The sequence below is a fragment of the Mus musculus genome, chromosome 2 (assembly GCF_000001635.26).
Source record: "Mus musculus strain C57BL/6J chromosome 2, GRCm38.p6 C57BL/6J".
Lineage (NCBI taxonomy): Eukaryota > Metazoa > Chordata > Mammalia > Rodentia > Muridae > Mus > Mus musculus.
The window spans coordinates 105154024-105167194 of record NC_000068.7 but is presented as its reverse complement, the minus strand read 5'-3'; the positions used below and the strand labels follow the sequence as shown (position 1 = coordinate 105167194).

General features: G+C 43.1%; 1 protein-coding gene across 1 annotated transcript in view; it reads right to left on the bottom strand.

The window, feature by feature from the left end:
* Positions 1–13171, bottom strand: part of Wt1 (Wilms tumor 1 homolog) — a 47086-nt gene that overhangs the window by 6420 nt on the left and 27495 nt on the right. The window contains exons 6-7 of the mRNA NM_144783.2: positions 3774–3870; positions 227–377 (exon numbers count right to left, since the gene is read on the bottom strand). Of these exons, the coding sequence (NP_659032.3) occupies positions 227–377; positions 3774–3870 (248 nt within the window). The remainder of the gene's footprint in view (positions 1–226; positions 378–3773; positions 3871–13171) is intronic.

The following is a 13171-nucleotide window of genomic DNA, read 5'->3' as shown; positions in this document are numbered from 1 at the left end:
CTTCTCACCACCCTGTTCTGCTTCCTTGGATATGGCTGAAAATGTTGGTTTCTTTAATAAAGGATGGGAAACCAACATGCCAACAGCCCTGCAGCTTCAGAGTCACCTTGGCTTGAGCTTTCAAAGCACAACCTTTCTACCCCACAAGTCACCTGTGACCTGAGCAGTGTCAGAGTCCAGAATGGAGGCTCATGAAGCACCATGGCTCGACAGTGGACACACTTACCAGTGTGCTTCCGGCTATGCATCTGTAAGTGGGACAGCTTAAAATATCTCTTATTGCAGCCTGGGTATGCACACATGAAAGGACGTTTCTCACTGGTTTCAGATGCTGACCGGACAAGAGTTGGGGCCACTCCAGATACACGCCGCACATCCTGCAGGCAAAATATAAGAGGCATGGAGACCTTGTGCCATATGTGAACATTAATGTTATCCCATGGGAAACAGAACGCTGAAATATACCAAAAGAAGAGAAGGAAGGTAATGATATGAGACAAAAAAAAAAAAGTTTGCTTCCATACCCTAGATACCTGTGACAGACATCACTAACGGATGATAGATTAGGAAATCTCATGATGCAGTATTCTGATTACAACTGATCAACAGAACTTGGATTTGAAATGAAACTTCTTGGTGTCCCTGACACAGAACCTCTAGAGAAGAAGCATTAGTGTCTACAGAGTTCCCAATCTATCTCTCACTTGAGATAGAATTCCAGATCCCCAGAGGGTATGCATGCCTCCCCATTGGAAACATGACCATTTGTTTATGGACTCAGCCAGAAAAATGGATGAGAAAGTTCTTATTGGAGAAGACATGAGACACTAAATGAGGCCCAAAAGGACCTAAGCTTCACATCTAAATAAATGATAAACAAGTCTTTGGATCTGGGGCCTCTGAATCCACCAGATTACTGTAGTATAATCAGCATGATCCTTGAAAGTGACACAGGAAAACACTGGGCGCTGTCCACCTTCTGTGACTTTTATGTCTTATTTCCATAACACCTACCAGTTCCTGTCATTTAGCAGGGAAAACAAATCTCCTTTCTTGCCCTTAAGCTGTGATTCCTTGATATTAGAAATAATTCCTCCTTGTTCAACTACAGATGTGTCCATCAAGGCCAAAGGCATGGACAGCTGACACAGGAACACATCTGTGATGGTATGAAGACCTGGGCCAATCTCTAAACCAGTGGTTCTTAACCCTCTTAATGCTGCAACCCTTTAATATCATTCCTCATGTTGTGGTGACCCTCAACCATAAAATTATTTTATTGATACTTCATAACTGTAATTTTTCTATGTTATCAATCATAATGTAATTATCTGATATGCAGGATATCTGACATATGACTCCCAAAGGAGTCATGACCCACAGGTTGAGAACCACTGCTATAAGCTTAGTAACTCCCTCTTCTATGTATCTTCCGATCTGCCCATTCACACACTCACATTCTTGTTACTAGTTCATTTCCCTTGCCCTGAGAGGGCACTTTTTTTGTAAGGAGAAATTCAGTACTGTATTGGTAGGTCATAATGTATGTCAATATTTGCCTTTCTACCAGGGCTAATGGTGGTATACAAATGAATCATAGGCCAGTAATTTGTTTAGCATATTGTAGAAGAAAAAGAGTAAGTGGGGAAATAACACCTGTACAGCAAGTGTGGTGTCTACTAGAGGCTCTGACAGTGGATCTGATAAACGGAGTCTGGTAGGAAGGAAGGCACAATAAGCCTTCTTCATCTCTTTTCATCTGAGATGAAGACCATGTAGGATTAAGACTAAAAGCAGCCGTTACTGTCAGTCTGCCGTCTTCTGAATGATGCTGATGGTGTCTGCTGTGGGACACTCACATAACTCCTTCTATCACATCTCTGCATTTCTGAGACTTGTTTATTCCTCACCAGAGAGAGTCTTGTGATAACAGAGAACACTTTACTAATTCCATGAAGTAGATCTCCTTGCCCACACCACATAGGGCCTGGCCCACATGCAACTTATTTTCAGGGTCTTAGCTTCCCTCCAAAGGACACTCTAGCTACTTCTCTTGTGGCAGCCACTGAATTGCATTTGTAAATAACAGATGTGAGTCCTTGGTAATTGTGGTTCTGACTATCCAAAAGAGGCTTGGGGCCAGGTAGGGCCTCCCCTTGAATACACTACATTCTCTGAGATTCTTCACCTACCCTGGAGATCTCTCCCTCCTGTTTCCACTGATCAACAATATTATTTTATTTCTACCAATCAACAATATTAATCAGCCAAACAAGGATTATGGAGTCTGATAAAATATGTGTTGTACACCTGAGCTCCCACTTACTAGCTATGTGGTTTTAGACAAGTCTTTTGTCTTCTCTCTTAAGTGTGCAGTGAGGGTCACATGAGAGAACAAAGGCCTGCATAGACATGCAGGAATCATAGACACAAGTGGCTAAGTCAAAGAAGTTAACCTGAAAATGCCACACAGAGTATCCAAGAATGTTCTGAGAAAGGGGCGATAATTGTTGGGAAGAGAGAAATGGGAAAGGGGTATGATGTATAGGTAGTGAGCACCTTGGAAACAGTAACCTATGCTGTATAATACTAGATAGGTAGGTACATACATACATACATACATACATACATACATACATACATACGTAGATACATAGATAAGTAGATAGATAGATAGATACATACATACATACATACATACATACATACATAGATACATAGATACATACATAGATACATAGATAAATGATTGAGAGATAAATAGAGGGTAAATGATGGATGGATAGATAGATAGATAGATAGATAGATAGATAGATAGATAGATAGATAGATAGATAGATAGACAGATAGATCGATAGATAATTGAGAGAGAGACAGTGGGTGGGTAGGTGGGTGGGTGGGTGGATGGATTGATGGAAATATAAAGAGATAGGTGGGTGGGTGGGTGGATGGAGGGAGGGAGAGAGATTGATTGATTGATTGATTGATTGATTGATTATGTGTGTATCAAAGCCCATAGAAATATATGACAAGGCAATTTGTTACAAATAATGTTCTTTTTGTTTTGTTGTTGTTATTGTTGTTGGTTTTTTGAGATAGGGTTTCTCTGTGTAGCCTTGGCTGTCCTGGAACTCACTTTGTAGACCAGACTGGCTTTGAACTCACAGAGATTCGCCTGCCTCCAGAATGCTGGGACTAAAGTCATGTGCTACCATGGCCTGACCAGTTACGAATAATACAGCAACATTCATTGTAACAAGTGTATCATACCAGAGACATTATGTAAATGTGGGGGCAGGAGGGCATAGGAATTCTATAATTTCTATGAATATTTTGTATAAGCCTAGAAGCTAGAAAAAGTGCATGTTTTTAAAGTCTGTGTCTAAATCCCAGCATATAGAACATGCGTAGCTACAAGTGGTGCTATTGTTAATGCTATTATGAACACTGACAAAACAGTCTACCTCTGAGTGTTTTACTATACAGATCAAATCTTAGAAGCCAAGGGTCCAGGTCACTAATTCAAGTGCAGATGACCCCCACACAAGAACTGTACCACTCACCAGGAGAAACTGGAAACAGTAAGGGAAGAAAGGTGAGATTCTGCAGGAAGGGTCTTTGTGGCCATCAGGCCAGGTAACATCTTTGGGCAGTGGGGAGCTCCTTCCCACCCCCTCTGACGGCTTGCCGGGGCCAGAAGGTCCTTCAGCTGAGGGTGGCAGGGCATGTAAGCAGAGGAAAAGGTGGCCTTGGGCCGGGCCTCCTACACTCACCTGAATGCCTCGGAAGACCCCGTGGGTGTGTATTCTGTACTGGGCACCACAGAGGATGGGGGCCGTGTGGTTCTCACTCTCATACCCTGTGCCGTGGCTGCAAACAAAGGGTTAAAGTTGGTTCATGGTCACCTTTTGGAAATACAGAGTCTTACCTCACTCCATGGGCTCACTCTGGAACAGGGCTCTGTGAAGTCCGAGGCCATTCCGTCTGTGTGTTACCACTTTGCAGCCACCCCTGCCCCAAAATTCACCCTCAGAGGCAAACTGTCTGGTGCTGTGTGCCTCATTCAGACAAGCAAAAAAAAAAAAAAAAAAAAGAAAAAAGAAAAAAGAAAAAAAAGGCCACAGTGTCAGGATCTCATCCCAGGCAAGTTGTTTACCAGCATCTGAGCAGTGGCCCCAGCAGGAGCATCTCAGGAATGAGCAGAATGCTGCAGGCTTCGAGGGAAGTACACTGGGGTTTTGTCGGCACCTCATGACTCAGTTCTTACCAGATAGCACCAAGAAAGTGATGACATTTACAAGAGATGTCACGTCCTCAGAAGGGAGTGGGGGTGCACGTCTGTGGCTCCTCTCATCCACTGATCAGTTTTCCAGATCAAGTTAACTCTGTCTCTCTCTCCCTCTCTCTCTTTCTCTCTCTCTCTTCTTCTCTCTCTCTCTCTCTCTCTCTCTCTCTCTCTCTCTCTCTCTCTCTCTGTGTGTGTGTGTGTGTGTGTGTGTGTGTGTTCACTGCATGTGCATATGTGTGAATGTTTGTGTGCATCCCTAACTAGACATCCAGTACCTTCCTTGGTTTCTCTTCCTTCTATCTTTTGTAACTGAGTCTCTCCCTGAGCCTAGATCTCACCAATTCAGCTAGGCTGGCTGCCCAGCAATTCTAGAGATTCCCCCTGTCTCCATTGTCTCCATTTCTTCAGTGCTGGGATTACAAACACACCTGGATTTTTTTTTTTTTTTTTTTTTTTTTTTTTTTTTTGTGGATAGGTTCTGGGAGGTTGTGCTGAGGTCCTCAGGTTGGCATGGTAAGTACTTTACTGACTGAGCCATCCCCCTGCCCCCAAATAGCCTGGGAGCTCTCAGGTTGATCTTTTTGAAGTCTCACATCCCTCCAGCCTTACTTGTAGTTCCAGGATACCCCCAAGCAATGCATTTCCTAGAAGTTGAGTCAGTCGGGCATGAAGGACAATTGTCCAGTGCTCATTGATGGCTACTTAACTCTTTGTGGGCATTCTGCCCTGAAAAGACTCTCTCCTCTAGGTACAGTTCTGGAATCCTTACTGTAGTGATTTTATTTCCAATCCAGCCAGCACAAAAATTCTGGCCCACATTTGCAATATATGAGAATTATATCAAGAGTCTCTCTGGGGATGGTGAATGAGCATGCACATTTCTGTGAAAGGAAGCAGCTACTTCAAAAAATACCCATAAATCCCACCAAAATATAACTAAAAAGTGGCCATATTATCCAGAAATCCTAGGTGTATTCCTAAGAGAAATAAAAGCAGATATCCAAGGAAAAACACTTGTATATGTCATTCGCTGGCATTCTTTATTCTCACAAGCCAGAAATGAGAATCAACTCACCAATTGATACCAATTTATCAACTGATAAAGGACTAAATAATGAAGTTTATCTACACTGTGGAGTATTATATGACAAAAAGTGAAGTATTGATATCCTATAGTGAGTTTAAGATCTAAGGCACAAAATACCATATATTGCAGAATTCCATTTATACAGAATGTCCAGACTAAGAGCTTAGTAGTTGGTTGCCTGGGACAAAGCAAGCTGAGGAAAACTTGGGAGTAATTACAGAAAATGTCCTAACTATGTAGGAATGGTTACACAGTCTGTAACTTTATCAGAAACTGTTGCCCTGTACACTCTAAATGGGGGAACTGTATGGCATATAAAAGCAATGAAGCTGCTTTGAAATGCTTCAGAGAAAGATGAGCATGGCAGTGCACACCTATAACCCTAGCACTTGGGAGGTAGAGAAAGAAGGAACAAGAGACTAGCCTAGGCTAACATGAGACCTTTTCTCAAAACAAACCAACATACAAAATAATAATGATGATAATAAACTTTGTAGTTGCATCATTTAAAAGCCTCCAAGTGAAATTAACCAACTAGAATCTGCCTCCTCCACCTCTGCTCCTCCATCATCATGGACACCAGGGGAGAGACAGGTGACCTAGTGGATCGGCCCACTCTGTCTGATGGACTTGGGGAAGGCCTGGGGCTGACTCATCCCTAACTCCCCAGAGGAAGGAATTCCTGGAAAAGAGAAATGTCTGCCAGGAAGGCTTTAGTGTCCACACAGCCCAGGGCCACGCCAGCTGTGGGGTCTCATATTGAGTTGTGGATCAAGCATTTCAGAAAGAAAGGTCTGTCTTTTTTGGACTGTTTGTGGAAGGAGATAGCTGTCCTGTTTCCAAGCCTATACTGCACCATGACTGTATATCCCCCATCAAATGATCTGATGCATCTTGCCAAGAGAGGGGGAGCCTCAGAGAACTAAACCAGGGTCAAGCATACAAGAGTTGGGAGGAAGTCAGACAGCATCGGCCTTTCTGACCCTCAGACTGCGCTCAGAAGGAAAGTGAGAATGTGATGCCTTCCTCACACTCTTCCGAACACAGGAGAGGTATCGTGGATGCAATGATTCTGTAGCAGCACAAAAAAGACAGGGGCAGAATGAGCACAGGACACCTCAACAGCTGGGAGACACTGGTTTTACTTGGTTCACCATCTGCATGAAGCCAAATTGTGATTTACACATTTTTCTTCAGGGGAGGGGATAATTAGCAATCTGAATTGACAGCTGTTCTCCCTATATTCGCTGAGTTCTTCAACGGTAGAAACAGGGAGCATGGAAAACAGATTTTCATCAAGATGTTTGTCCAGTGACAGTGAGCATTGACCCTCAGAGTCTCATGCAAGCCAGTAAGCAAAAGAAGCCACTAGAAATGCAACCATGCCTGCCTCTATCACTCAGTTCTTCTACCAAGTCTATGAATAAGGAAAACAGTTGGCCCCTGCCTATTTATTCATCTGTCCCCATACCATTCCACGTGGTAGAACTCCTGTAAGCCAGATTGCTTCCCAGTGTGGTTCTCCCAGAACACCAAATACAATACATGAACATTTAACCAGTGTACTCGTTCTCTCTCTCCCTCCCTCCCTCCCTCTCTCTCTCTCTCCCTCCCTCCCTCCCTCTCTCTCTTTCCCCCCCCTCTCTCTCCAAGGAAAGCCAGCTTGGCTGTCTTGAACTGTAGATCAAAAGAGGTAAAAAAAAAAAAAAACACCTAGGAAGATCATCTGCTTCCCCACTCAAAGAAGGACTCTATTTTAGTTCATGCGCATGACTGTTAACTAGTTTTAAAAATAACCATTTCAGCTGGAAGTCCTGCTGATGCACAACAAATCTCACTGTGCTGAGCTTGCTTACAATGTGTCCTCTAAGAACCAAAAAGCCATGGTAGAAAGAGCAGTACAGCTGGCCATTAGAGTCACCAATCCCAACACCAGGCTACGCAGCGAAGAAAATTAATAGATGGCTTGAGTGCATGTTGTGTTTAAATAAAACCACAAAAGCTGCAAAAAAAATAAATAAATAAATAACCATGTCATTTGGAGTCAGTTAGCTAAACCATCCCTCACTACTGCCTCCTGGTAAACCACAGAGTCAGTGCTCTTAAGTTTGAGCCATTTCTGTGCATCTCCTCTGCTCCACACTAAACTTGACCTTGAGTATAGACTCTGCTCTCCTTTCTGCATGCTGCACCTTAGAAATTGTAGCAGATATGGAACCCATAAGCATTCCTGAGATGGCCTAAGTCTAAACCCTCTTCCACACAATCATCATTCAGTTTGGGGGAGATGGTCTTCCAGGCTCCAGAGCTGTGTCAACTGTAACAAGTGAAATGGGGTCGAAAGAACTTTAGAATCAGGACTGTAACATGAATGCAGGAGGCTAAAGGTGTGGGCCTCATGCATTACATCCAAATCAAGTCACTCAGAATCAATGTGTCAGTCAAGTATATGTCACTATGGCCGTGGTCCACAGACTGCCAGTGCTCAAACCTTGGTCAGGAGCGTGGGCTGCTCAGCTTAGTGTGAACATAGGACTATTTGTAGCAGGACTAAAGATAAATAGTTCCATGGCACTCCATCAACAGTGCTCTTTCTAGGTCTAATAAAATCTCCAATTCTCCCTTATTCCATTCCTAACTAGCATGAACTGGGCCGGTCTCCACGGCCTGAACTGAAAGATGTAATGTTTTAGGGAAGAACTGAGAACTACACATTAGTGCTTCAAACTCTGTCTGACTTGTCTCAGGGAGTCATTCCAACTACTTAAATTCTTCAGAATCTGGACTTGGCTTCCAAAACATTTGTTTTCCATCCCTGTAGCATCTCTACATTCGGAAAGCACCTTCCCAGGGTTGAGAAGATAACTCATCCAGTAAAATGTATGCCATGCAAGCATGAGAAACTGAGTTCAACTCCCAGAAACAATGTAAAAATCTAGCATGGTGATATGTGCTTGTAAGACCAACCCTGGGGAGATAAAGACAGGCAGATCTCTGGGGCTTGCTGGCCAGCCAATCTAGTCTAGTTAGCAAACTACAAGCCAATGAAGAGACTCTGTCTCAAAAAGCAAAGTAAATGGTTCTAAGAATAACTCTAAGGTCCTCTGGCCTCCGTGAGTGTACACATGCACCCCCAGATGCATATTCATAGACACATAGGCACACAAAAGATACCCTCACTAGTTGTTGATACATATTATACGTTACATAATATATGACAAATATTTCTCTAGAATATTGAGATGATGGGATCCCAGATGATCTCTCTGCAGGACAATTTAAAGGATAACATTATAGAAAAAATAAGTCTTATAGATAGAGCAGAAGGTAGCCCGAGACAGAAAGGCTGAGATGATGATGGTGATCAACACAACCACAGAGTGCTGAGACCCACCTGATGGCTTAGACGGACAGGTGAAGCCAAGCTTTGTGCCAGGACAACTCTCCTTGCCACAGCCCATGACTCTGCTGTGGATGAGCCAAACCAAGTCCAAGGGAGGGTGGGACTCACAAAGGCCTAGAGCTACAAAGCCTGCCAAGAATGACAAGAGGCACAGCAGCCATGGTGAACATGTTCCTAAAGGCAAAGATGCACATTCCAAATAAAAGAATCACAGCCCAGAGACAGGAAGTGTTCATCACAGAGCTGTAGCTAGAAGGTGGGTTTTAGAGCAGAGTGTGGACCCCAGAATGACAAATAAATAAGGGGCTCCTTTCTCGGGATACAAATGCATGGCTTCCCTACCATCCACTCCAGATAACAGGGGAAATAAAGGAAAGTAAGATGTGCACATAGCCAAGTATATGAAATCAGCATAAGTAAGCCTGGCCTTTCTTAAGCTAGGAAATTGTTGCTTCATAAGACTGTGGTCCTATTTTGCTATCTCTTAATCTTCCTCTTAAGAATAAGATCTTGATTCAACTGAATGCCAGAGGGAAAGGGTTAGATGACTCTATGGCTAGCATCATTAGAAGGCTACATGATTGGCAGCTACGCATCCAGGTGGAAAGGGGCAGTGTCCTTGGTAAAGACAGGTGAGGGTGTGAAAGAGGAAACTAAGGTAATGTGATTACTTTCCCCAGCCTGAAAGAACTCGTTCTGTTCTAGAAATCACACACTAGGTTGACAAAGACACTTTAGGCTATCTTTGGTACTACTGTCCAGCCAATGATCGACCACCTAGGAGGCATTTAGCCCCTCTCTATCATGCCCACAGAACTTCTAAAAGAACTATTAAAATATCTCGTTGCAATACAGACTCACCATGGTAGTTACCTTCTCTGCTCAGAACAGTAATCCTACCACCAAAGGAACAGACGTGGGCTTGTGCTTTGTCTCTGACTGAGCAAATTTCGTTCTTACTCATCTGATCTGTTTTCTTCCCCACATTCCCTGAAAGACCCAGCTTCGTAACAGTCCCTTACTGCTCAAGGGTTTCCAGAATGCAGTGGCTTTCTTTCTTACTTGGAGTTCTCAATTCCTCCACCACCTATCTCATTCTCCACCAATTTCAGAGAGGATCAGACAAGTGGACAATTGTTTGATGACAAAATGTGGGCTTGCTTTTTTTTTTTTTTTTCCTTAAAGCAGAGCCACGAACTCAAACGAAGTAAATGATGAAGACTCTGAGGAACTAGTAGCATCTCAACTGAAAGTGGCCTGGCCACGTGGCCTGTGTATCACATCTCTGTCGGCCCATCACTGTCTTGTGAACTTAGTGCTGGCATCGGCTCCCACTCTTGAGGAACTTCTCCAAAATCCCCTGATTTTCGCATCCATGCAAATAACATCTTTTTTAAAACCTTCTTCTGAGATGCATAGCTACCGATTTGCATCCCCTGCTTCCAAGGCCAATCAGTGAAGCATAAACTATCAACCAAGAATTCTCCATCTTGGTTCTGCTATGTTCTCTTTGCACGCCAATTACAGGTAAAGACATGCCTAATCCTTCGAAAACTGGGTACCTGCCTCTCCCAGGCCATGAAAACTTGAAAGAATGCTATACTTTTGTCTGTGTGTATAAGTGTTTGGCTGAATGAATATATATGTACCATATGCATGCCTGGTGCCCATGGAGGTAAGAACAGGGGACAGGTCCCCTGGAACTGGAGTTGCAAGTGTCTGTGAGCAATGTGTAGGTGTTGAGAACCAAACCCAAGTCCTCTGCAAGAACAACAAGTGCTCTTACCTACCAAGCCATCTCTCCAGCCCCCAGGGATAATATATGTACACCGCAGGAATGACCATTGCTGTTAGAGTAGAATCTAGTTTTCAGCTGTTGGTGTCAGATTTTAGCTTCTGAGCTTCACTAGCCCATTAAACAATGGGATTAAACATTGACATTACAGACAGAAAGCCATGCCTGCCATACCACTAGTTCAAGAACATTAGTTTCTCAGGACTGCTGTATATAATAAAGAAGCACAAGTTGGGGTGGTTTAAATCAAAGCAAATTTATCCTCTCACAACTCCAGGCCACAGAACCCCATCATTTGAGAGGGTAAAGCAGGAGGGTTGCTGCAACTTCCAGGCCAACCTGGGCTACATGGTGAGTACAAAGCCAGCCTGGGACAGAGAGTGAAACCCTGTCTGGAAGAAAGGAGGTTCAAAATCAACCTAAGCCCTAAGGGACTGGGTGGACACCTTTCTTCCAGTGACTCCAAGGGAAGTTTCTCCCCCTTGTCTTTTTCAGTTCTGGTACTTGCCCACATGTCCTGATCCCTCCTTTTTTCACACCCTACCTGCTTTGTACCTCCTGTTACTTTCCTGTAGTCTAGTTTCCCACAGCCTCCCTCTTCTAAGGACACTGTGCTTGCCCCTCTCCCAACTCCAGATAATCCTGGACCATCCCACTATCACCACCTCAAGACCCTAGCTGAATCGTTTTTGCCTGTTACCGTGAACACATACATGCATGGCTTCAGAAATTAGGATCTGGGTATCGCTAGGTATTCAGCCTATCATACCAAAGGAATCGGTGTGTTCCTGTTCTTGCAGATGCAGTTGAAAAAGCTAAATTCATCTGGATTCTACATCTCCAGATTACTCTGAGGACACACTGTTCTTGAATCCAAAAGTCTGAGTCCTAGGCCTACATTAACCACTAATTTTTCTCCATGTGGCTAGTGAGTCATCTCATTGTTTCTGTATCCAAGACTCATCATTTGCAGGATGAAGCTAACAACCTATTTTGAACTCCTGCTTGAAGATTAAAGAGGTGAACTATGTAGGGAGCAAAAGTTAAATATCGTCAAGTAACCATATCCCAACAATATTCAGGAGGTCTATGATTGTAACTCATAGACACCCATAAAAATTATTTACTCCATGTTTTAGTTATGATTCTGGTGATAGAGATCAATAAAACTTGTATTTTTTTTTATCTTAAATACAACCTATATCTAGAAACCATTAAAGATACACCTATCACCTTAGTCCAATGCTTCGCCTCTGTGGCTCCTGTTCCATGTAAAGTAAAAATAACAACATCAGCACTATATGCCTTCTAGAAGCCCAAACTAGGTCAGGGAAGCATTGTGCAACACTTGGAACAGGATAGACATTAAATAAATGTTCACTGTTGCTTCCATAGTTACCAATGTCATTTCATTACAAAGTATTTTGGGTTTTAAGAAGAAGTTGAGTTATATGTCCAATGTCAGAGAAGGGGCCAATGGCAGAGCTGAGGTCTGAGTCCAGCCCAGTACATTTTTTTCTCCCTTTACAATAAGCAGGACAATTTTGTGGTACAATTTAATCTTCTATCATCATCACACTTGAATGACCTCCAGCTCTTTCCTCCAGGGTCTGACTCAAGTTAGACGTTTTGTTGTTTTACCAGTATAGCCAGGGGTAGACGAAGAGAGGAGAAGGGAATGGGTGTAATAAGTTGAGTACAGCACACTGTGACTTATACTGTGAGACTGTATTTAGCTGGGTATAAAAATAAGCCCTATACTGGGAGAAGAGAGATGGATTAGACAGAAAATTGCTTGCTCCAGAAGCACGAAGAACTAAGTTTAGATCCCCAACACCGATGTAAAAAATAAAGTAAAAAATGTAAATCCAGCTGTAATCCCAGTCCTTAAGAAAGCAGAGACAGGAGCATCCCTGGGACTCTGTGGCCAACCAGCCTAGCTGAATCAGGGAGTTCCAGGTTCAGTGAGAGAGAAGCTCTTAAAAGGTAAGTGGGTAGTGATTGAGGATGCATGACATTGGATACACACACACACACACACACACACACACACACACACACACACACATACATGCAGAGAGAGAGAGAGAGAGAGAGAGAGAGAGAGAGAGAGCAATGCTAATTGATAGAAATGCCCACTTACAGATGACTGATCAGTCCAAACTGTACAATTCTCATCAAAACCTCTTTTCTTTCCATGGAACCATATAGAAGTGGTCAGGTTGCCAGCCCAGCACACACCTCCTGTCTCCGTTCCCCCGCAGCAGTGTAAACTGTATGGCAGCTTTCACAGGCATAAAATGTGTCCTGAGACAACCTGCTTTTCCTACACAGCTTTTAAAAAAATGCATCAATGCACATCCTTAGAAAGCTTACAGAAAGAGGAAAGTGTCCTTCATAGAACACAAACTATAAACCCCCTTCTTTCTAAAAATGTGTACATTGTGGTCTGGCTCAGGAAAGACACAAAACATTCAAAGAGAAGCTTCTTAAGCAATGATTAATTCTGATATTCCACAGGCACAAGAAGATTAATAAAAAGGAATTGAGGTTTTCCAGATGAAGAAAACCAGAGCTTCCCTGAAATCCCTTATCAAC